The following is a 26,816-nucleotide window of genomic DNA, read 5'->3' on the forward strand; positions in this document are numbered from 1 at the left end:
GATTAGAATCAGCATCGAGAATTGCTGATTAATGAACATAATGAAACTCCTGGCATACATGTAATTCAAACACTAACAGGATTCTATTGAAATAAATTTCAGTAGAAAGATAGTTTTTCTAATACGATATTAATTAGATGATTTACACCCGTTGGATACAGCTAACCGCCAATAATGATTAATTCTCGAAAAGAGTTTGAAGTCGTTACGATTTCACAGATCATCGGCAACTGACAGCCATAATTGACCGTAAATCACCGTTAACCGACGAAAGAGGGATTAATATCGTAACGGGCCCCGCATTTCTCGTATCTGAGATTAGATGATGCGATAGGAAGATTTCACGTCGTTAAGTACATACCGATCGGTGTTTTACTGACAAACGTTTCAGTACCCGCTGCCAGGCGCTACGTTCTTAAATATTAAAACGAATCGAACCGTAGTTCCTAGGTGGAAAAAAGTAGAAAGTAGAAATCCAAGAGCGGACCTGAACGAGAATTTTTATCCGATTCGAGAGCCCTGGTAAATATGCGTACCACTTGAATAAATCTCGCCTGTTGTCGCGTTATTCGACCGCTTTCGAAACGCCAAGGTACGGAACACGACGGATTTTTCGTTTAAAGTCGTTAAACGATACGTGTCCAACAATATTTATCGCTATATCTGAACGGAACCCATGATCAGCGACAGTATCGATCAACGTCATAATTTTCGATACATTCGTAGACGTCGACGTGACTCTACGATATTTTCTAATATACAAACAACAGACCGTGACGTGGTTTTACGTCATTTTAAGTTTACGTCGAGTTCGTTTGGGTTTCTGATCGATGTGGCTGTCTACGTAGTATGAAATCTTATGAACAGTATGCGAAAAATGATAATTATATCGCAAAATATATTAGCCAATTATCACACCGATCAGCAGTCTACAAACGCATCTTCGACCACAAGATTCCCATTGCATCTTCCAATGTCAAATAATCGACGTATCTGAACCAACACACAGAATAGTACAACATATTACAAAAATATCCAAATTGTATGAATAAACTATCCCTTTTCAACAAACGTTCACGAGTAAACCAATCGTAGAAATACTTTTCCCATGCACAGTCTTCTAAAGTCGGTTGTTCCCATCGATTCCTCCGAATATCGGCGAAGTTCAATTCCGGCGAATCACGGTCAATAAAACAACGCCAATAAAACCCCATCGACTACCCGGCAGCATACCAATGCCAAGGTGTACTCGGTCGTTATCAAAGCGCCGTAGACCGTACAGCATGTGTCCGCGAGGATGAAGCTTCTGACCGATCGTTGGAAGGCAGCCGCGGCGTAGAGGCAAGGTATCCGGCCCCACCACGTGCTCGCGGTATCAGACTATCATACGAACCGATAGACAGTAAAACGAGCACGTAGACGGGCACAGGAAAGGCATGGTAGCGATCTTGGCTGTGGTTGCGAGCCGCGCGCTGCTCGAAACCCCCTTCACCTTCATCGAGCGGAATCGGCTCGGCGTGGAGAAGGAACGAATGGAAACGTAACTAAACGAAACGAAACGGAACGAAACGGAACGAAACGAAACGAAACGAAACTCAGCCGGCTACTCGAGAGGGGAAACAACGTCGAACGTCACTTTTTCCAAGCCCCGCGGTAGAGCTGGCCGGATTATTAGCGCGGCGCCTTCCAAACATCCGGCGAACATTACCACCTACCCGTTGTCGCTACCACCTACCCACCTACTACCCGACACTTTCTGCCACCACTCCCGTAGCCCGTACGACGTACGTCTCCGATCTGAAAAGGAGGTGAACGCGCGCGAGAGTGTATCATTGGACAAGGAATTGGGGCAGGAGCCAATAGTGAGAAGCGCGAGGTGGAGCGATAGGTTTTAAATAGGTGTACAAGAGCGCACGGTGGATTACGGCTAGTCGGATAAGACCGATACGGTGCGAGGGGCCCAACGAATCGCCGGTTATATTTTTCGGGACCGATTGAATACTCAGTGAAAACATTATTGTCCGGCCGGGTGTACCGTCGTTATCGTCGTCGTTACCGTCGTCGTCGTCGTCGTCGTCGTCGTCGTTTCTCGTCCATCGTTCCACCGTCCGGTGATGCCAGTAGTTTCCGCTTCCCTGGGGATATCGGCGACGGTGTGAAAACCCGGACCAACAGGAGAAGTGACAGTTCAGATAGAGCGGCGAGCACAAAGAACGTCTCAGTCGACGCTGAGCCATTGCCTCAGCAAGTCTCGGCCGACAAGTCGGGTGATCTAGTCCCAACGGAGGTAGCTGATATTACTCTTACACTTACGCCGGAGTCATGAGACTCTATGGATGCGCGACGATACTGATCGTCCTGGTGACGATTTCCACGAGGATTGCGAGCGGCATACGCGTCACGCAAACCGCCGGCAGAAAGAACGGTGAGTCATCTTCTTGCTCTCTTCTACTGTCCTCTTCTCGCTCGACAACATCCGTCCGGCTTTCTCTGGCTATCCGCCTTTAACCGCTTCGACCGTCATTCCGCATCGTTTCCCTTTCCTTCTCCGTACTACCGGTACGGTTATCCTTCTCATCTCAACGATCTTCGACCTCTTCTCCCGTCTTCTTCTTCCACTTCCTCATCTTCTCTTCTTCTTCTTCTTCTTTTTCTCCTTCTTCTTCTTCTTCTTCTTCTTCCTGATTCTCGGCCGCGTCTTCTTCTTTTTCTTCTGCTTCTACTGCTTCTTCTTGTTCTTCCTGGTTGTTCGTGTCGCTCCCGCTACTCGCACCGGGACTCTTTTTCCCTCACATGTTCGGTTTCTTTCGGTCGTGTAACATCCACGCTTGCTGCGCGCAGAGAAATTCGAACGAGACCGCGTGATCGTGGTGAGTGAAGTGTGCCCCGCGTTTTGTGCCTCGCGAAACTGTTTCTGTCACGGATCAGTGAAACACCCACGGTGTTGTGCGTTGACGACGCAACTGTTGTTTTCTTCGACCGGCTAGATCACGGACGGACTGTGACCGAGTTGCGAGTACGTCGAGACGATCGTGCTGTTCCCACGATTATCCTGCAACTTTTTTTTTTTCCTTTGATTCTCCGGAGGACGAGGCTACTCTGATAAATGTCAAAGTAAATGTCAAAGCGGGGCTGTCGTAACTCACGCGGAATTGGTTTCACTTGCTACTTATCGTTAGTGTGTCACGTAACTAGTGTCCCGTTTCGCACGAGCTGACCGCGGCTGTTCAAATTTTTTCCCCTCTTTCTTTCGAGGCGACGTTTCCTTTGGTCGTGTGAAAAGTTACTTTTCAATCGTTACGTATGCATGGTTCACGCATAACGATTTCGTTGACTTTTTTTTCTAATCAGTTTGCACGATTGACAGTCCGATAGAATCGAAAATTCTTGAGGAGGATGTTCACTGTGACCGACTGTCTCGTAAAATATTCTGATCGGCTCGGGGAACACGATCAGAAGAGACTGAAAACGTTTATTGGTCTATACGAATGATCATCTGACAGGAAGGTGGAGAAATAGTGTGCGTACTGTGTGAGATTGCACCGTTATGACCAATACAGTCGCGCAGGATGACTCGTGTCCGATATCTGGGTCGTGCCAGGAATTAAATCATTACGGTTTTACGTAGATCTCATCGATCCGACGATGAACGTCCTTTTCCCGTGCGTTTCGTACTCCCGCGCAGGATTTCTTTCTTGACTCGCGCCTTCACGCCGTTGAATTCGCAAATGTACGAACGATTTCGGAAAAACGCTCACTTTCCCTATTTACTTACATAATTTCGTTGACTTTTCACAAATTAATGAAAGGCAAACTACAACAAATTCAGACTAGCTCCGCTTTAACCGTAACAAATTCGAACCACTAACACGGCGAGTTAAATTTTATTTTACTCTCGTTTCTTTCAACTTCCCCAAAACTGCTTTTTCCATGAATTACCGCATTCCAGCGCTCGAACATATAAGCTAATTAGCTGTGTATTTTTTACCTTGTCCAACAAAAGTTTATGTTTTTATTGCACAAAAAGTAGCTCGCTTAAATATAACGCGTGCAGCTATTTTTTTTATCGTTTCATGGGACGAGCGTAATCGGCGCAAAATCTTTTCGAATTAACCGCAGAAGTGGTTTCCCTTTAATAAAGTTCCTCCTGTTGCGTTCATAGGCAAAAAAGCGTGGTCGCAAAATACCATGAATACTAGACGATCGGCGCGGAGGCAATTGCAGTAATTACAGCAAGCGCGACTAATCGGCGTACACGTGGCGATTATTTCTCTGATTTCTTCGTGTGCGGGCGCTCAGGACCGATCTCCGCCAGTGTCGCTTACCGAAATGCGTGCCGGTGTCCTGGCAACGATAGGAAAAGCGTAACGACGACGTTGCATAATCGTCCGGCTAGTTAGCTGTTAGGATCACGCAACGCGTAATTAGTAAAAATTCATCGGTGACTTACGCACGACCGCCAGCAGACAGGTGATGAAAGTGTTCAACGCGTACGGTTATTTGCTCGCCCGCGATAAAATATTATTATTCGTTGCTTTGGTTCTAAGTCGTTAAACTCCTTTTGCCTTTTTCGTGGTTGTTTAATTTCCTTTCAGAAGAAATCATTACGGTACGGTACTCATGCAAATACGGAACATTATGTACTGCGAAACCTGCCTTGTTTCGACATTATCTGATTCCGAGCCGTTAAATTAAGAAGTGGGGAGAAAAAGTTGTTAGGATTATACAGCTTTAGTAGGTGGTAACGCTGTATTAAGGTAATTCTAGATTTTATGCGTTAGCGATTACTAAGGAAACATTCCTGCGGGTTATTGGCGAACTGGAATGCTCCCTATTTCTCTGTTTCCTCGTATTACTTTATACAGTCTCTCGAAGCAACAAAAAAAAAAAGATAAAGAATTCTGGAAAAAATCGGTAAATAATTGTTATTTCTCTTTCCACGTAACACCAACGCGGTCTCTCACGCATGAAAGAGAAATTTAACTAAACCACAACTTTCAACTGACAATAATAGTTACAAAAACCATATCAGAATATAAATTGGAACGATACGATCTACCAAACCACAAATTCGATCAACTTTCAATTCAATCGAACACCCAAAACAGAGAACCTCGGTAACACCCAGCGCTCAAATCGATCGATCTTTTTTCCCGCCGACTGTACAGAGGGGAAATAAATTTCACCTAAAATCGAGAGCATAATTCAACAATAAAATACTTTACACTCAACAGGAAACCGCAGCTGAGGTTCTTCAAGCCCGATTTCCACGAATCGCCGAGGAAACCGCAAATAAATCGCGCCCGATTGTTCAGCGTCGAAATTTGAATATCGCTCGCGTAACACTAGGAAACACGTTTTTTTTCCGAGCCTTAACTGGCCTCGTTACCTCGCGCGACATTTGCATACAAGAAGCAATTGTTCCGGGATAAGCTCTCCGGGTGAATGCATTAAACGGATCACCGATTTTCTCCCGAAGTATGCGCCGCGGTTTGCCCGAGAGATAACGGAGTTACCGAATCCAGAAATAATAACCGCGCGAGCGACGGGAGCACGGTCGCGTGGCTCGTTACTAGATCGCAAGCTCGGACGTGAAATCGCGCCGCTCGTCAGCGCGTCGAGGAAGCGATTGACGCCGCGCGAGAACCGCTCTGCCCAAAACGGGGGCCGATCATTGACTAATTATCGCTAAATGGCCGTTAGCGCGGCGACTCGACGTAATAAATGCAAAAGGCATCGAGCCCGGACAAGTCACCGGAACGCCAGCCAGCAAATTACTGCGGTCGTGTTTCCTCGAACGACAGTCTGGTTCTGTGTCGCGATTGCGGAAAGCTCTACCGGTTCTTTTTCCCTTTCCTTTCCTTCCTTTCTTTTTTCCCCGCCTGTCGTCCGTTTCCTTTTCTTTTGCGGCGAGGAACACGAGCAACGCGCCTTTCAGCCTCTCCACTAGAAATGGGTTTCCGAGCGGATGGCACGATGCCAGTGCATATAACAGTTTATCGCGGACTGGTCCGGCGAGTTGCTCACCTACTTATAAACAGCGTTCACTGTTCCTTCCGCGCGATTCGTTGCCTGCTTCACCCCTCCGACGGATACGAGACCAGTTTTTTTTTCTTGGGACGCTTCCGGCGCGATGAATTAACTATGCTTGGAGGTTTTCAGGTGGTCTAGGAATGTTCAGGTTGGTGTGTTTGCATTAAGACTAATTTTATGTATGAGATTATTGCGTGAGAGATATTATATATTATAACATAAACTAGTTTGAGAAATGTTTACTGTCGACTGTGTTTAGTTTTAATGCAAGTTTGATCTTGTTTGGGGTCGATTTCTTGTTTGATTTGTAGAGATTTAGTAGAAATAGCTCAATAATAGTTACACAGATCTAACACCGACCAACAAAGTTGCATTATTGTATATAATCATAACGTTTCAAATAAAAGTACTTCATGGTAAATTGGTTCCCACTGATTAATCTCATTAACGTGACTGGTTCGGAGCCACCATAGGCGAACCATTTTCATCCTGTCTTTGTCCCGACGGTTGCCTCTTTGTCTCTGTCTCCTTGAAGTCTCGCGTCCTTAACGGTTTAACCGGGACTGCCCGTGAATGAAACAAGCCGCGCTGGTCTTGTTGTGTTCGTTTACGTAAAAAAAGACGGAACACCGCGAGAGTACGGGCACCGGTTCATTGTGAGCTTCCTTAATGAATGAGTATCGTTAACGAGGGAAGAGGCTTAGAAAACTAGTTAGGGAGCTTGGAGAACGAGACTGAGGGTACATAGGTTTGGCCGAGAGATAAAGAAAATTGTATTTCTTGGTTCTTCTACTACGAGCCACTTCGATCGAAGATATTTAAAATTCAACATTAATATTTCTGTAATTAAGATTCGTGAAATTCGAAACAAAATTCGGTTCGTTAATATTGTATCATGTTTTAGAGGAATCTATTGAAAAATAAATGTTGAAACGGAAAGAATAGTATGATGATATAGATTACCTTTCAATGCATAGAAAGTATACTTTTTAAATTCTTAAAAATGGCCGAACTCCACCTTTCATCGAATCAATTACCAAGCATTCCGTCGTCCTCGTGGCACAGCGTTATCTTTGCGACGAAGGAGCCGCGTACCAATCAGTTACATTCCTAACGCGCCAGACAAAAACCGGAAACGAACCGTGACATGACATTGTGCACGGACAAGAGAGAAAAAGAAGTCGTACAAAACGTTTTTCCTCGGGCGTTGCTAAACTCGCCGCTGGTGCCGCTGTGCCGAATCGAAACCAATGAACTTGGCGTTCTGTTTGTCTCTCGTCGCTTCCGACATGGCACATTTGGATAAAATATCATTCGACTACATATTGGTAACAGTGATCCAGTGAAAGAGTTGTTGCGGTTATTAATCATTTACACTTGAAATCGGAGAGATTACAATCAGCTTTAATTAACAATTACAAATAGTGACTTCCACATGAATCAAACTGACATTTCAATTCATTAAGTCCTAACCCCAAATCACTGCTGCTATCGTTACTCAAGTGACAAACTTTATATTTCTTTCATGATTCTTATACAATAATTAAAAATGCTACTGAAAACAAGGATTCTATTAACCCTGGGGATCCCTGGCACTACCTTCAGTCCCTAAATATCACGAGTGGGATCCGAGAGCACCATTTCAAGCCGAACAGAAATATCACGAGTGAAATATCGGCCATCAACAATTATGGCCCGGATTTTTCCCAGCTAGATGGTAGTGCCAGAGGTTAAAGTATTTCGTCGATAGTTCGACGATAGTTGCCGTTGAATATAGTTTCCTGGTCTAGGATTAAAATTCCAATCAGATTCTATTTTGCTCAACTTTGTATCACGCTGAAGAGCTCGAACACGTATAGGGGGCGGAAAAAAGATATAGAAATCGCGGCTAGTCGAACGAGCAACTTTTGTCGTGGCATCGATCAGCTTCTTCCTCCTTATCTAGGTTAAACCGCGCGTTCCTGCGATACCGGACCGTTCAGGCCTGATCTTCGTGACGCGTCCATCTGGAATCGCAATCACAGAGAAACCACCGACAGCGTGTCGCCGCGGGTACGTCACGCGTGTGTTCCGTGCGATAGCGGTGCACCGCTAAGAAAATTGATTCTAATGGATTCGAAATTACATCTATCTCTGCCCTGGCCGGACCCCTAGCCTGTGCAGGCCGGCCGATTGATTTTATGGCTAGCTCGCGGTATCTTGGGTCTGCTCCGCCTGACGGACAAGGTAATTTCCAGTAAACATTCGAGCTTCGATTGTTTACACAGCTCTAACCGGATTGGGAAGTAATGGATTTGAATCGATGCACTCTTCCGATGCCGATGAAGCTTTTATTGTACCTTTGATAGACTAAAAACGACTTACGCTTTAATAACGGCTGTTCAAAATTTGAAAATATTCATTTGTGTGGGGAAATATTTATATTGTTAATTGCAACGAACGCGTGAAATACGTACTATACTTGGGGACGTTTGTTGTATAAGAGATGACTCACTTTAACTGGATACATCCGAGATGTGTTCGAAATATTCTTGTGCCGCGTCACAATTGAGGAACGATCTATTCGAACACGAGCGAACAATGGATCGTTTATCGACGGGCAATTCGTTCGCAATTGCCATAGTTTTGTTTTAACGATTCCCTTGGGGAATCCATTCATTCCACGACCTGGGTTCACTGTCACTTACAACCAGATATTGTTCTACCATTCTGTTCAGCCCATAGTTTCGTCAGGCAGGAATTTTAGTTGATCGGGATAAGGAACATTTTATCCCGCCATCTTGGTCCATTATTCCGAGCGCGGCTCGTTAAACCTTCGTTTAGCTTTTGACCAACGACCTTGTCTGGGTTGTTCGCCTATTACTCAGCACGAAAACCGCATTCCCTCGTGACCGCCGCTTATTTGGCGCAATAACAGTAAATTGATTAACCCGCGGGGTAGGCCCCCGACAACAAATTTCTGCTCTACCGTGCAGGAACTTCTTGTTGCCGCGTACTCTACGGTTTCTCGAATTTACCGCAAAGTAACCGGAGGCCAGACAGGCCTGCTGGGCCCGACCACTCGTTAACTGTTCACGAAATCGTAAAAAGATCGGTGTAGACTGAAGGTCCGCTGCTCGTCCCGCAAAGAAACGCAAAGCAGAGTGTGATAACTTGTTTCTTCAGTGAAACAAACTGTTCTCGCTAATGAATCGTTTCTTAATTTCGAATGGTTTTCATTCTCAAGAAGATCGTGATAATATTTTTTCAGTTAATCAGCGCAGGAATGAGATCCCTCCGACGATCGGTCGTTCTTAATGAAAAAATATATTCGTGTTAGCGTGTGGACTAGAATCCTTTGAATTTATTACAGTATAATTGCAGGCCAAACAGGTCCAGAGTCCCATTAAATTTGACGGCATCGTAAAACCGAGATTGACAACCTGCGACACTTTGCATAAGAAAACTTGCGCGTCAAGGGGTTAGATCAGCAGGGAAAGTAGAGAAAGTGTGACGACGTTTTTCCTTTGTATGATAAAACTATGGCTATTAATATGATGCTTCCTTAAGATGACACTAAGAATTATTATTTTGTTAAAAATTCTATATATATTCTGAATTAACTTTTATAAAGATTTAGTAGTAGTAAATTGTACATGTTAATGTAACGGTTTTGCTTAATTTGGGAAAGCGTGACTTTTAGTATCACACACTTTTTCTATAGAAACATATTTCTATAAAAATAAGATTGACATTTGAAAGCGACATGCTTAATGGTCCACAGCCTCTACGAGAAACATTCACACTGAATCTTCGCGTAACAGGCAGCTGTTCGCTTGTCGATAACAAGTTATTTGCCGATAACAAAATATCGATGTCATTTACTTTCTAAACGGGCAATCATCGACGCCCGTGGCCCTGTTTTCGGTTTCGTGGTCACGAAAGTAAGACGAAGAACAATTAAGCCGTTAGGAATTTGCCAGCCAGAAAAAAGGAAGGAAACCGCTTTTTGCTCGGCGCAGATGACGAAGAATAAGGTAACGGTTTTTGGGAGAAAGTTGTCTTTCACGTCGATCTTAAATATCTTCGGGTGTCTGGTCACCGTGGACGAAGGTTCCGCGCGATTGCCTGTTTTCACCCTATTTGTGCAAGATGATCCTATCTGTGTATAAGATACATCTTCGAACATGTCACCGTTATCTTTACAATACATACACATTTCTCATCAACTCATTCCATACTGTTCGTACTAAACAGATTAAGAATTATTTTCCATTTCAATTTCAATGAAAAAGTATGTAATTTCAAATTACAGATCTTTTAGGAGAATCACAAAGATTTCTCCCTTTACCTGTCAAAAATCACTGAATCTCTTCACCGAGCGTTTCCCAAAAATCAGATATCTTAGAAGAACTAAACCAAGGTCTCAATTCCTCGTAGGCGGTTTAATTAGACCGCATTAATTGGACAAGAGGGACAGGCGTCGATCGTTTCCGCAGATCGAGGACTCACCGATCACCGTTAATTGCTACTTTTACCAGTAATTCCACCTTTTTCTCGCCACGCTACCGGCTTAATTGCGAGTCGTACGATAGCGTGACTCGTTAATAAAGGTGACGCAAGTCACGTGGGGTTCGCGGGACAATCGGTTCATGGGAAATTCGAGTGGCTTGCTCGTCATCGCTATCGATTCTCGAAGTTCGAGCGCGCCGCGTGCATTTGTACGTGGGCTTTCCACCGCAACGCGTGTTTTGTCATAACCGGAAACAATTGACAAACGTCTGGCGATTAGCAGCGCGTAAAACTTACCACCACGCACTTTCCTGCGGCTAGAAAACGGAGAAATCTTCGATCACGACGAGCGCCGAGCACGTCGACCGGGTTTTCCGTTCGCCCGTTGCCATCTTTCGAGTATCCTTCTCCGCTCGGCGATCGATTCGCAATCGTTCCGTCTTGGTACTTTCCATTTCCGAGATCTGCGATTGCGTCTTCGCGTGCCGACGATTTCGCCGAACCCCGTGGGTCTATTAAAACCAGGTGCGAACACAAATACGCGAGAAATGAGAATTTCCCAGCGGAGTTTGCCTTCGCTTCGACTTCCTTGAACGTGGGTAAATTTTGCGCGGTAAACTTCGTGTTGCGCGTTATGATCGTTTTGTAGCGTGGAACATTCTTCGTGAATTGTGAAACAGAACATCATTATTTTGTGGAAAAAATGGAGGTCTGTTTTATACTGTTAACCGAGGAAGATTAACTAAACTCTTCTTTTACGTTTGTTCATATTCTCGAACTATTTTCTTCTTTCTTTTTTTATTTGTTTGATATAAATATTGAATTATTCCCAGGATACCTTCTAGCATCTTTTGACTGGTTATTTCTAAAAGGACATATTTTCAGTATAAAATGTAATTAACTAAATTTGAAATTATCTTCATTCGTTTAAAGAGAAATCGTCCTTGCGCAGGCTGAATAGAATTTTCTCGAAAATATAAAGAACTTCATAATACTTTTTATTTAACCGTCATGCAATTTCGATATGAAAAGTCGGATTTTACTCAGCGTCGAACGTGAGTTCACCTTGATTTCCATTATACATTGTCCAGTTCTCAGCCAGCCGTCCAATTCCACAGATTCGAGTGCGAACAGTCCTCGCGGGAATAATCGGTCTCGATTGTTGATTTCATTAACGCGATGGAAGCAATAAAACACGAGAAACAGCTGCGGTAATTGTTCACTTGTTACGCGTCTCTGCCGGTCGAATTCTTCGGATTCGATGCGAGAACCGGTATCGGATTCCATTGCCGTGAGTTGTACGCACCAATCAAAAGGCGCTGGAAAAAGCAACTTCCTGAGTTGAATTCGACGGAACGCCGGTAAAAGAGGCACGGTTGTGTGTTGCGTCCACACATCCGGTCTAACAAGTGTTTTGTCGCGCGGCTGTCGGCGACGTTTCAACTAGAGCGTCATACATTTGGATTGGAGAATCTGCCGGTCATCAATCATTCTTATCCATGACAGTCCCGCCGTCTGACTTTCTTTCAAAATGATTACCTCGCGACGTTTCGACACGCATCTGTTGTATCATTTTTTACGGAAACGTCTCAATTTGCGCTTCGAACCGTTCACTGAAATGCGTTCCGTCTATTAACGCTGGGATCATTAAAAAAACCGGATTGATTCGTCCCGAGTTTTTTATTTCACGATTCTTGGAAAGGCAGATTATCTTGACGTGTCGCAGTAAATTGCGTTCTCTGCTGCGACCTCAGCAGATATTAACAAACGTAATCATCGAATTTGTAGAAAAAAGGAATAAGAAAGTTAAAGGTTCAAATGTTGCAACAGGTTTTCCTTATGAAGAAGGAAAGGAGTAAGATAAGGACATTCGGTGAAAGAGATAACCAAAAAGAAATCGACGATTTCTCTCTTACGAAAAGAAAGTCAGAGGAGGCTGTTGTTGCCCGATAATGGACGGATCCCGTTGCATTAATGCATCCGGCTTTATGAGAGCGGCGTAAAGCTATCGATTATCAAAGAAGCGTAACTAAAGGGTACCACTAGAAATGTTCCAGTCGTGGGTCGGAAAGTGGAGCACAGGACGAGAAGACGTGACTTCGGTCGTCCACCTAACAGAACGGATACGCTCATTTGGTGCAGATTAAAGCAACGTTTCCTGTCACGCCGCGGCACCACGAAATCCAGAAAGATTCGCCACTTTCCATCGACCTTGTTTCCGTCTCGCTCCCGCTCGTTTTCTGTTTCTCTCTATTCGAAGGATATCTGCCCCTTTCCACGCAGGTGCGACAATTCCGTGAGAAACTTTGACTACCGCCATTGTTACGGTTGGCATGCATTGCAGGTAGCTAAGAGACATTATTAACGATGTGGAACTGGAGCTGGAATGTCGATACGATTTGCATACGAAATATTGCTGCACCGCGGTGGAGTTTTAGTTGAAGGCAAGGTTCGTTCTGTTGCATGAAATGTATTATGAGTTGTTTAATATAGACGATAGAATTGAGGAATATGCAGGATGTTCTAAACCAGCAGAATAGAAGGTTCCTAAAACTGATAAAGAATCCAAGATTTCATGAGAAGTAGAAGCAAAATTCGGAAAAATCGCAACGTGAACCGTGATTTTCCCATGTCTTCGTAGCTTATATACTGTAACTTAATAAAATTCGCAGGAGTGTTTCTTAATGAATTATGTATAAAATCAAATATGGCTAATGTATGACAGGTTGACGAAAATGGACTAACTAATAGACACAATAGACAAAAAAGGATCACTTTGTTTCGTTCGAAGCCGAGCTCTCATTAGAAGCAAAAGATTCATCGTGGAACAAACGTCGACACTTCTACCGTGTAACCTGACGAAGTTCCCATTAATGCGATCGTGAGAATGAGTTGTAGCCTTTGATTAAACCAGAACGACTTGGGTGACTAAAGCGGCGTTGACTTTGACGTATAAGGAACTCGAGGCTTCAAGTTCTTCTTTTCCTTTCCGATCGATTGATCTCATTGTTTCTCTTTTTTTCTCTCGAGAGAGCGTCGTATTTGGCGTTACTCGACAATAATTGTTGATGAAAGAATTGCTTTTATAGAGCGAGTTAATGGCGCTAAATGTCAATTCCTTCGTTGACAATCTCTGTCAGGTACAATTATCTCGCGCGCGAGGGACGCGTTGACAAGGAGAAAATGATATAAACTTTACCGTGAATTTCGATGTCCGTCATATTCAGACAATTCAATTCAAGACTCGTGACCGCGTTTCGAGCAGCGTCGCAAGCTCCACTTCAGCTTTCTGCTTCATCATTATCATAAATAAATGCAGGCCGTTGAATAACATGCAGGCGACGATGTTAATGTTTGAAACAACGAAAGAATAAAAGAGGTCATACAGTTTTATCATGAATTTTCAAGAATATCTTCATGCACATTTGTGATATTATTAACATGTTCTCATAACGAATCATTAAATTATCGAAATCCTTTTCCCTAGAATACAGTAATCGTTATATTCTCTAATAGAAATCAACATTAAAAGCGATATATCAAGATTCAAAAACTTTAATCAAATATTCTTGCTTAATCCATTGCATTCGAAAGTTTTTCATTAGAAATATCCAACATTTTCTGATTACATACAGACGATATTTTGTGAAACATACATATATTAAGCAAAACAAATTTATTTCAATGCCTCACATATCGATGCATTGTACACAGCTTAACATTGAATATAAAACTTTATAGTTACTCTATATGAAATCAACTGTCGAATTACGGTATCCTCCCGATCGTAGAGGATTAACAAATAGATGAATCGTCGAATCGAAATGTATCCACGATATGCAGACGATCGATTCGCGCAGCGTAGACGAGGGTTTTCATTGATCAGCGGTACCTGCTTCATCAGCGTCACCTGGGTAGCCTGGGGGGCTGGCTGAAACGCACGGATTCGTTGGTATTCCGTCCGGCTGTTAATTAGCAGTCAGCCAGACTGCGGCAAAACTCTGGGAATACTATGATCCGTTGCCCTAAGTCTCGGTACTTGCCTCACTTCCTGCACTTAATGGGATACCAGTTGTCAGTTGCCCCACTGAGCAACAATATAAAATAACCGTGCAGTTCGTTCGTGTTTATATAGGCAGTTGCGTTTCGTCGGTTTATACGCCGAGACATGCCTTTATTTTACTTACGAACGAACGAGTCCAACATCCTAGCACCGCCGCGTTACGCCATTTTATTACGCTCCACGCGACCACGACTCTCTCGGGTAAAAATTCATTCGATCTACAGAGGAAATTGTGTCCGTTTCTAAAACCACCTTCGGTTTCCTATTACTTTTCTCTGCTATACAAACACTCATCCGAACGAGTCGAATTATCCGAATTAGAATACATAGAATACATAATGGAATTTGGATTTACTCGTTGTTCGAAATATTTTTATTGTTTGGTGTATATATATTTTTTATTGTATAATAGAATATATTGAATAGAATATAATAGAATATATAATAGAATGTTGTAGAATAGAATCCAGTACTGTTTCATTTTATATGCATAATTATTATCAAAATCCCACCATTGCAAGTAATCTGACCTTCGGTAATTTTCTCGTTTTCTATTAAGAAATGAAATACGTGTATCGCTAAGAGCTTGAAGAATTCGATGAAAATCGGAGGAATAATGTTAGAAAAAGCATCGATTGCCGCATGGGAACGCGAGACGCGGTAGCCCGACAATATGGTTCGACCGACTCCCGGAAGAGAGAAAAAGTAAGTGGAGAGGAGGGAGAGTGGAAACACGGCCAATGGAGAATTAAAACCCCGAAGCAAAAAGCGTTCCCTTTGTTCGTTCGGTTGTTTCACGTCACAGTGAAATATTACGCCATTTCGCGGCCGTTTTGCGCGACAATATTAGATAACGCTTTTGTTGACAAAAAGGCCGGTGTCCGGACTAATTACTGGTCTGGCTTAAAGACAACCAGCAGCGCTAGGGTAGCGCGAGACCGGTAATTTCACGTTTCGCGGCTTCACCGGCGTATCCGCGGTCATTTTACTCTTACATAAACGCGTTTCGGAATCGGGAGCCGTTCGCTGGTTCGCTCCAGCTCGTTCGATATGCTTCGATGATATTTTAATATCCGAATCCGAATGTGAAGCACGCTAGACACCGCAGGAACCGCGACGCGAAGCCAGGTCGTATCGGTATTCGAAAAAGGATCGGCCGCCGGGCTACCTTTGTCGGTTGATTTTACCACGGCACACGCGACACTGATACGATTACCGCAGATAGAAATTTGCGGTCGAAGCCTACTTCACACCAGCACGTTTCAGCGTTATACGTAGGTAAACGGAATCTTCACACTCGCCGGAGAAAAAATCAAACATACGATCGAAGTGGATTTACAATCGAGAATTTTTCTAATATATTCCACGATAACGTAGAACTCCCTGAACGTTAATAAAAATGACAGAATATAGATTTTTCTATATAGTGTTAGAACTTAAGAATTGATAGAGTCCAGTTGGAGAGAGTTCAACACGTTTGCAACCAGCGTTACATATTTAATGAAATTAATCTTATAGACACTGTTATTTAAAATTATAAGCTACAGCATTATATTTAGGAACTCAACAACTTGTTCCAGTTTAATTTTTTTGACATTTTGTTTAGATTTATTGGATTGAAGAAAATATAATTGAGGAGCTCCTCGCCGAAATAAACACTGGTAGCGAACGTGTCAACTTCGTGTTTCTCCTGTATCTACATTCACTGAAATTTAAATTAGAACGATGTAATCACACATTTGTCGATTTCAAAGTTATCATGAGGTGTCTGACACGATATTACAGGACAAAGGGTTAATCGTTTAATTGCCGTCATCAATGGCTAGCGATGAAAAACACTCGTATTTGACGAATTGCGACAAATCCGTCTGTCCTAAGAGACTTTCGTCACATCCTGTCCCATTTCTGGGACTCGTAGGGAGCGGACGGAGAAAAGTACGAAATCAAGTTTGCCAGGTGAGCCTATTGTCAAAGAGTCGGCAGCACCCACGAAGCTAAAAGGAGTGGGAAGCCGCGTTTATGGGTATGATCAGCGGCATACGAGAGCGAGTAAAGCGCGGGGACGGCGTGACGAGGTCGGGAAAGTGGCGACCCGCCGTCCTCGATCCTTGCTGCGGTTTATCCGGCCCGCCACCACACCCCTTCGCTCCCCGTAAACGTTCCCGCGTCGATATGTCAAAGTGCAATCGTTTCGTTTGCTCCTGATACCGGGATTGAATTATTCAACAACCACCGTGGCCATTTAACTCATTTTATTTTTCATACTATATGTTACGATAGCGCAGGTGATTACCGGGCTGCGCATGTATATGCATTTATAATAGCGGTTCTCAACATTTTCATCTGCTTATCATCCAATCAATGCCTATGTGATCAAGTTATGTACCACTTTCTATATTATTAACTGGAAAATGTTCCGCAAATACGGATAAAAAGGATCCAGAATTAATAAATTTTTATTTATTCCGAATAGAAGTTATTGTCTTCATATCTAAGTGCTATAGATTGAGAACCATTGATTTGTATCATTCACGATCTTCTAAAAGTCAATGTAGTCAAATGTTTATTGAAGTTGAAGGAGATTTTTATCTTTTCAGGAATGCGATTGTAGTCCTGTTAGAGTAAGAATATTTTAATAAGTTGCCCCATAAAAATCCATACGCGCACTAACATCCGGCAATTCGCTGAAATTGCTCGAGAGGGAAGTGGAATTTTATCTGATTTCGGTTTCTTTGAGATTCACCTATAAAAACGCGAATTTCCATAATGCTCCGCGGTCGTTTGATTATGGCAAAGAATTCGTTTTACTGTTCGAGGGATACTTATACTTTGTCTTGGGAATTATATCCTTTGTATTTTACGTTTTCTCGTCGAAGGATGAAATGTTGAATCGAAAGGATTAGATGTTGAAATCGTACATTTATGAAGTGTTGCGAAGGAGGACAGGCTATCGATCAAGATTTGGGATACTCATCTAATTTTGATAACAGGTCTCCATGATTTAAACAAAGAAACTTTCATCTCCTTATATAAATTTGTCGACGCATAGTTGAAAGCTCTCTACGCGATAAACGAAAGTAGTACACTAGACATATAATACGTACGCAGAAGGATCTTGATACCAGAAATGGCAAAGAAGTCACGTTCGCACTGTAAACCTGACCTGGACTTCTAGTATAATTTAAACAAGTTACCCTATTACGAATTACGTGAATTCTAAGTGAATGAAACGGACTTCAGAGGAAAAACTAGAGGCACGGATCATTTCAATGGTAGCGTACAATCAATTGCATTAATGGGTAGTGAGAATCCAGTTTAAGACGTAATGCGACTACAGCAATCAATCACTCCGATCAGATGTTCTGTGATGTATTAAGCTCAGAGCGTAATTGACCGGTGGACACGGATTGCGTCTTTCAACGGCTACCATGTTCTGATTGACGTTAGGTTTACTTTGACGAGTATAATTTAAAAGGATCGACTACGGCGTAGTTGCAGCCCGGTCGCAATGTTCTGTCTCGTTTTTGTTTCTTATTGGATCTATAACACACATTTTTCTTACAAAGTACTAGCCCGTTTTTGTACAACGGGTGTGATATGTGTTAAGAACGCTACCACTTTCATAACGGCGTTATTAAATAGAGCGTTAATGACAGACACGTGTAATGAGCTGTTCTATTTCCGTTGCTACTATGTAACAAAAAAGTTGCATGTTCGTTTTGCTATTAGGTAAAGTAAAAACGTATCGGAACGTTTAATAATCTCACTTTAACGTGAATTGGCGGAAAAGTGGTAGGTTTTAATTGACTAGGCGTATTGAATGGGGAAGTGGATAAAATGATATAACATAGTTGCATAATAATGAGAATGCAGATTTCGCACGTTTGTAGTATTTATGAGTAGCATGTTTTAGGTTCGGTGTAGCATAAAATGTAACAAAGTTGCGAGCAAATCACTTCTTACTCGAAATTAATACGATGTTCTTTCCACCGCTGAACGGAATAATTATTAAGATAAATTACTTTCTTCTCCATTATTTGTTCCTTTTTCTCTAATCGAAATAAAATCATTTGTTTTCTTGAACAGATCAATACGTCAAGGATTCATCGTTTATGTCTTTTTTTACCTTCGAAAGAACCGTACATGTTCAGATCGCGCGTACAATGTTTACTCGCCTTCCTGTTGAAACGCGATTCTATTTTCGTTTATCTCGATTAATTTAATGACTAAAGAAAATCAATTGTTGTACTGGGAACTATCGTACATAGCCTGCTTCAAGGTGCAATTCTTAGAATTCACGGTAGTACGTCTTATCCTTGTTGTATCCAATTTTATACCTACGGAACGTGATCGAGGATCTGTTCAATAATTGAATTTCGTAACATGAACACTCCAGAGAAATGAATTTTTATTCATACCACTTATACTGAAAAGAATTTTACTAGTTGTTTCATATATATATTTTAATCTCGGTTTCATGAATGCTTCGTTCATAATTTGGTTTTTCGGCAGTAACTGTAAGGAAAATTGTTACTCGAGAACTATTTTATTAGAAGTGAAAATAGATCTGTAACACGTGACACAGAAGCTCGCGGACCCCTTGTTCCATCGCGCTTCGACAAATACGAACACGTGTCGTTATCTCGTGATTCCTTGTTCTCCAATCTGTCGTTGTTGTTCTCATCTACTCGGAATAGAACCGACTAACTTCTGGCAACGGAGAATTCTCAAGAAGGCGGTTCCTTCATTAAACACGCTTCCATCAGCATGATTTTCTCGCATGGTTTTACTGTTCTTAACACAATCATCGTCGGTAATAAGTATCGCGGTATTCAAATAATTTTCCGTAATTATTCCGATGGTATCTACCGTAACTACGGCGATGAACATCTTACTATTCTCAGGAAATAGTATTCAAGTTATTTGAATAATTGCAATTAACGGTGAGCGTATTTCATACTGATACCGTTTGAATATTTAATAAAACATTTCAATGCCACGCTGTGCGTACTATTCTGAGAAATTCACATGTAAAACAATTCATTGCTAAGAACATTCGAAACTCACTTCACTTCGTTAAATTATATATCAGTCGTTTTGTGCCACAACTCTCTATCGTATTTCATTTGTTTCCTGTGTCCTTTATAACATACTCGGAACGATTCACTTGAACAGAATTTGATGAATTTCGTGAACGACAATTCTTCACAGAAAATTCATATTAAGCCAATCAATTAGACATTATGAGAAAGGGTAACTTAACACGTTCGCGATATTTTATTGAATGCAGTAAATCGTCTTCACAAAATGCAAACGAAAGTCAAGAAAAAAAGTCTCATCGACTTTTAAACGCACGTAAAAATAATGTAATTTCCTTTAATCGAAATGGAAAACTTCATCGAAAATACAGGTTTGAATGCACGATTAGCAAAAGTGCAGTAACAATCCGATCAAGGCCATCCTAAATTACGTCCTGGATCGATAGTGACTGGCGAACGTTGTATCATCGGAGAGACGGCAACACGCGAAACACGTTCAGCTTTCCAGGGACTGGTATTACATACGTCGCGGTTCTTGTGTTCGCGCCTGGTTACTCGATGACGCTGATTACCGTGTCTACATCCCTGACACAACGTGCAATAGTGAAACGTGACGTACCGTGCCCAGGATAACTCTATATAATTCGAAAGGTCCGGGAATCGGAAGCAAATTGAAAGGCTTTCTCGAAGCGGAATTTTCAGCGGAACTGTAATTCCCACCAGCAATTTGCATGAAAATCAAGCAACAGGTTTATATTTTCATTCCTCTCGGTGCCCTGTTCCTTAGATCCGTCCACGGTTTCAATGTCTCCGCCATGTCAAGCAACGAGTCACAAACGACAGGATAGTAGTGGAAGGGATTGACATATAACGGGCAAAATACTGGATCACTGGGAAGTAATAGACCGTAATTGCGAGAGTAATTGAGGCTCTTAGGTGAAGGCTTTCGTTCGCCAACATTCTAGATAACTCGGTCAATATTAATACCATTCGCGGTGCTTCATAAAGGTGATTGTAAATATTTGAAGTATTTTGCTGGGAACATACTATAACGAATAGTTTCTAGTGCCTAATGTTCGTAGCAGTATCTTAGTTATGAGGCGACATGTTTTAATTGGAGAAATTAACTATCTGCCTAGTATATAATTTAACGTTTGTTGCGGACAACTTAATTATCGTTGGGAATCATTTGCAGTTTCAGTATTATTCGTGGTGCTAATTGAACATGCGTGCATTGTACAATATTATTATGATATTAATATTTTGTAAATTCAATTGTATCTATATTGATATTTTATTAAGGGAACAAAAGTTATTTATATTTCGATTCTAATCAATATGACATTAAAAGGTGCCCCCGATTGTACTATGTAACAGTTTTCAAAAGTGGAAAACTAGGAAATAACGCGTATGTATATGAACAGTTATCCAACACAATTCATATTAAAATTAACCCTGAACGGTCAATTAATTTTCATCGCGCTGTAAGTGCTTGGAAGCAACAGTCTTGCAAGTGACGGACGCATCGGAATAGAAAATTTGTAAGCTTCGTACAACTGTATCATGAATGAAAAAAAAAACAGATAGACCAAAACACACGTTATCATTGCATTATATCGACATACGGAAGAATTAAAAAATGAATCCAAGTGTGACTATTTTCTATCATTTCTATGAATCTGAATGAAATTAAACCAGTTATTGTAAAGTGTAATGAAACCACCTTCGCGTGTACCATGAAATATGATACCTGACACGTGCCAGAACTACTTATCGAACCTTACAATTCCTTCTATCGGATTTAATCGAATCTTCATTTCGAATTCCTCCTTTAACATTTTGAACTGAAATATTGTCCTCCTAACATTTTGAAGAATTTTCTTATTTGTACAAATCCAAATGCAATTTCAAATTCCCATTACGTTGGTAAATTGAATTCTTATGTTGAATATTTCTTATAATTTGAAATTTGACTTCAATGTAACTTAATTCTCGTTATTTCGTCGAATTGAACTTTGATTTCGGTGAAAATACGAAACCACACTGGAGTATAGTTTACTATTAATTGATACTGAAACGAGATTCCCGCCGCGAACGCGATATACCCGGTAATCCTTAATCGTGGATTCGATGTCGGTTTATCCGCACATTTCTTTCCGTTTCGACGTTTCGCGGGTTACACGATAGGCTGAAAGGGAAAAGCAAACTGGCGAAAGTCCACGCGCAATGGCCACACAAATTTCCACTATCGTTCAAACTGGCAGCGAGCCGTGTCGTATTTACAATTAAATTATCGTAAAACTTGCTTTTCCTTACCACCCACTGCTTAAACTATCCATATGTTCCGCCGCTTCTAATTATTCCGACAACAAAGATTTTATGATAAGATTTTAAACTTTCCGTCTTACTACCACCGTAAATAACACTTTATTGCAATAATTAATACTCTTCTCATCGTAGTACAGTTATAAATATTCAGTTATAATTCAAACTCTTATTTATGGAATTTTAATTTTCATAAACTTTGATGTTATAAATTACATAGCATATTACCAAAATAATTAATAATTTAGAATTATTGCAATTAGTTCGAGAAATGTTACATATTTATCGAAACATTCATCGAACCAATGGTTTGCCATGAATAAACATTTTATGATATTATTTCCATAAGAACAATCGAATTTCTTTAATTTGCTCGAATCATTTCGAGAGATACTGAATACTTGAAAAACTATCAGATTACGCTGGCAGTTCGGTCGGCGTTAGACCGGAGAATTTTACTGTCCATTAAACTATACAGACTATTGGCAATATCCTCCGTAAGAAGAAAACGGGATAGTAATGATTCGATGGTATTACATAGATTGTGTAAGCCAGTAGCTATGTGTTCTCCATATTTATGGGATTCTAGAGGTCTGTTGGAATGCTGTTCCAGCGATGATTGTAGCTGTCTCGTTATATATTTCAATGATCCATTATATTTCGATGCTGGACGACCTTAATAAGACTGCTGTTCCACAAATGAAATTCACATCAAACGTATATGATCAACAGTTTAAAAATTATATTATGAAATCACACATGTAGAAATATAATTAAACAAACCACGATATATATTTACTGTTGCGTCTAAACTCTTACTGTACAAACATCTATGCTGCTCACCGTAAAAATGGCGAACAATATTTGAAAACTGTGAAGAATATCATCGGCGGATTACACATTTTTCCTTTCATGAAAATAAACAAAGAAACGTGAAATCATAATCGAAGGAGAATGAATCAGAAAACTAGAGTAGAATTGATTTCGAGATGTTCTCTTTTATAAGGAACTTAACCTGAATACTGGCTTGGGTCAGAGAACGACGGCGATGATTTAACGCGCAACACTCCGTGGCCTTGGCAGCGTTGCCAGCTATCGTGCAGAAATGAATCGATAATATGTATGAGCTGAAACACAAGACCAGAAAGATAGCTCATCGTTCTCATTCACTCGAGATCGACAAACGATCACGGTTAACCGGCAATGAATTCCGCTGCGCGGAAGATACGATGGTAGGAAGGACAACGAGTGAAACTTCTTTTATCGCACGGAACTACGCGTCTAGTACTTTGACGTATCTTGTTCGTGCATTTTTTTTATCGATGCTATATACGCCAGCTTTCTTCTCTTGCGCATAAATAAACGGGAACGTTCCACGCTCCGTTCACAAGCGAAGGCGAGACTTTGAAGGAAACGGTTCGCCGATGCAATGGTACTGAGCGCATGTAACAGTGGATGATAATTCTAGGTTTCAAAGATGATCTCCGACGCAGATATACGCGTGTAACGAGTTAATCGTTGTTCAGACGTTCTGCCGGTGTACCGCTACTGGTTCGTTAATTAGTTCCGTTTGTTTTATCAATTAGGCAATGGTAAACGTTCTGTTGGACTGATCGCATGTAAGCTACATTGCGAAAGAAGTTTTGAATTTGAGGTGCGAGGAAATGTAAAGTAATCGATAGAATGGTACCGTCACAATGAACAAAATAATAAGGTACTTGCAAAATTTATTTAACTAAATATTTATTGGAAAGTCTATACGAAGGTTTAGAATATTTATGGCAGACACGGTATTGACGTTATTGGCTCTGATAGTTTCATTTCTCTATATTTATGCTTCCTGGATCCATTACGCGAAGGTAACACTTGATTAAACGATCAATCTACCGATCACAGTGCGAATGTTAAGTTTGAAACACAATGTAGACACGAATCACTTTGTATTCCGACTTGTGACGAATCAAAGCAGCACCAATTGTTTGATAGAGAATTAGTATGCTTTCCATGGTTTGCCTGACAAGCCGCACACTTCGTTGACGATTGCCCAGCATGAAAATTTTGGTCAATGACGATACGTGGCCGGCGTGCGAAAACTCGGGACGCGTGCTCATCTCTGGTTGAAGAAAGCGCGCTGAGCTCTCGTTTTGTTTTCAGTCACGCGCCCCTGGCGGACGTAAAGATTCACGTGTACTTGCGTGACCGGTACCGTGTCTTGTACCGAACCGTTGGAGATATCTGAACGGAAGGATGTTAAGACGAGCTAATAAAATTGCGTTGAGATTGTATGGAGAATATACAAATTCGAGGACGTTTTACAATAACGTTTCACTCTACATCTTAACTTTCGTTTATTCTTAATTTAATCTTGGAACTTGAATATTTCAGTTCCTAATTTATTAAATACATTGCTTCAATTTATATCCATTAACATACATTTGAACATGAATATTTCCGACGCGTCTTATCGATATAACGATTACAAATATTTCAAATAAAATCTCCTTAAGCGACTACAATTTTGTCAAAGATACCATAAAAGGTCCAATTCATTCTTTCTTCCGACAGAACAATTTATAGTGATAGTATAATGTTTCACAAATTCAAAATCACTAGTAAACTGTGATATGACCTACGATCAACATTGCATTTCAAGTTGCACCCGAGTGACCTAGAAACGGCGTCACGTAATGGCGAAGAGGCCAACGCATCGTGTGGAATCGATGGAAATTTGCAACCAGGGTAAATTAAGTTTCACCAAACGGCCTATCCTGTTTTATTCTTTTATGCTAATAAGCCTGAAATCGTTCCGCAGATTTTCTGCATTTATTAGCGCCGAGGGTCCCGTTAAAGGTCAAGCAACGCGGAACGAAAGGGACCGGGACTGTAATTGGACCATAAAGGTTAAGACGCGTACAAACAGAAAGTGGTGCCCGTCGTTTTGCTGAACGTCTTTTGGAAGACAAAGCGGAGACTTTTCGCGTGGCCTCAATCACCACTCAGAAGGAGAGTCTCGAGTAAGAAGGCGTCCGTGTCGGAGATCAAAGAACCCGCGCGCCTTCCTTATTCGTCGATGTATACACCGAAAAGAATTGCCTGCAGTTCTTTTCCATTATCGACAAATTGGGTGTCTTCCAATTACCTTGACTTGTACGACTATAACGAATCATCGACGGATTACCATAAATTTACAGCAAACATTACTGAACAATGTGGAACAAAATTAAATCATCGCATCATTAAAAACTTCAATTTGTATGGTAAAATCCTCTAGTCATTAACAACACCTTCAATTTTCGTCGTCTCCAATTACATTGCTCCAACGAGACGCATCCGAAATTAATCAACTGTCTGGTTGAACAACGAAGTACGAAGGACGACGATGAAAGACGGGCAATGAGCCAAGACTCTTCCGTTGTTTTCGTTCGTTTCGTTGAAGAATTAATTAACTAACCATCTGTCCCAGCCGATATCCAGAAGTGTCAAATTCTGACCGTCTATCGGCAGGATGAGAATCTACGATCTCTCGAGAATTTCCGAAATCTTGCATTAATTACGCGGGTTGACCGTCGATCGCCCGATAACCTCTTCTTTAATTAATACCGAGACCGTCCCCGTACGAAATCGATGAATTCCGGGCTGGTTTCCCGAGCAAAATATTCAGCGCCCGATCAGGACCTCGACCGTAGTTTAATTAATTCCCGACGGTGCTTCATTAACCGTACAAAACGGCCCGCTTAATTAAGTTAATTGCCCCGGCTGAAAGATCCGCCGTATTCGGCTGGTAACTCCGTAAAAAGGTCCCAGACCCCCGGGTTCGATTATTTCCCAACGCCCACGCCCAGCTCCGCTGTTCGGCGCGGAGGTTCCCGCTTGTTGATGGAAATTCGAAGCCGAATGACGACAGGAAGGCCCATTAAGCCGGTATCAAGCAAGAAACCAGTCTTTGACCGAAGTTACCGTGCACTTGACATTGACTGGAACGAGTAAGCCATGGGTACGTGCATGCACGAAACTAGTCCGACCGCTTTGCGGCCGGTCGTTGACTGTCGAATACCATCTTTTATCGAGCAACGTCGATCTCCAAGGTCACTGCCGAAAACCAGAGCTTCGACGAAGACTGATTTCGTCCGTTGACCGACCAGTTCGGGATTGTTATGTAAGGTATGAACGAGGAGAGCGTTTTCTAGGCTTGAGTCGCGTCGAATGCGATACAATCTATCTTGATGCGATATTGTATTAAGATGTCTTTCATAGTTTCTGTTATATAAATTATTCTACTTGGACGTAGATCTTCAGGAGAATAGATAATGTCTAGGACAAAATAATGCAATTATTGTTCTTGGATATTTTCTTTTATTCTGAATCCTAATATGAATATTTAGGTGAACTGTTTCTTCTGGATCACTCTGTGTATATTATGGAGGTTGTCCAGTAAATAAATTAATACCTAGAAGTTACTGCACAGGAAACTCCGGTAGCATTAGGAATCATTAAGAGATGCCGGACCTGACGCCGAGTCCTTAAGGAATCTCGCGATTCATCGTAGAGATTCGGATCCCCGCGAACGATTGGAAAGCGTGAAATTCAATGAAATTTACAATTAACTTAAAACGGTCGAAGTGTGTCGTTGTGCGACGAATTAGGTTACGTGCCAGGCCGCGTAAAATATTGCGAACCCGACGGGATACCGAAGCGTCCGGTATAACTATTTGAAGCCTGCGGTAATAAATACGGGGTTTAACGATACTTTCAATTCCAGTGGTTCTGGCTCAACTGTGACCAGTTCCCACGACACGGCGGAAACAAAAATTTCAAGCATCCCCGACGGTATCGCGATTTCTCGTTTGTCCAAGTTCGAGCCGCGC

At 41.7% G+C, this 26,816-nt stretch overlaps 1 protein-coding gene across 1 annotated transcript in view; it reads left to right on the plus strand.

Annotated features, from left to right (window-relative positions):
- Positions 1–1,728: 1,728 nt before the first annotated feature.
- LOC116430813 (uncharacterized) overlaps positions 1,729–26,816 on the plus strand; it is a 51,012-nt gene continuing 25,924 nt past the window's right edge. Inside the window, exon 1 of the mRNA XM_031985414.2 lies at positions 1,729–2,425. Coding sequence (XP_031841274.1) covers positions 2,323–2,425 — 103 coding nt within the window. The 5' untranslated portion in view covers positions 1,729–2,322. The remainder of the gene's footprint in view (positions 2,426–26,816) is intronic.

Source organism: Nomia melanderi, chromosome 5, assembly GCF_051020985.1.
Source record: "Nomia melanderi isolate GNS246 chromosome 5, iyNomMela1, whole genome shotgun sequence".
Lineage (NCBI taxonomy): Eukaryota > Metazoa > Arthropoda > Insecta > Hymenoptera > Halictidae > Nomia > Nomia melanderi.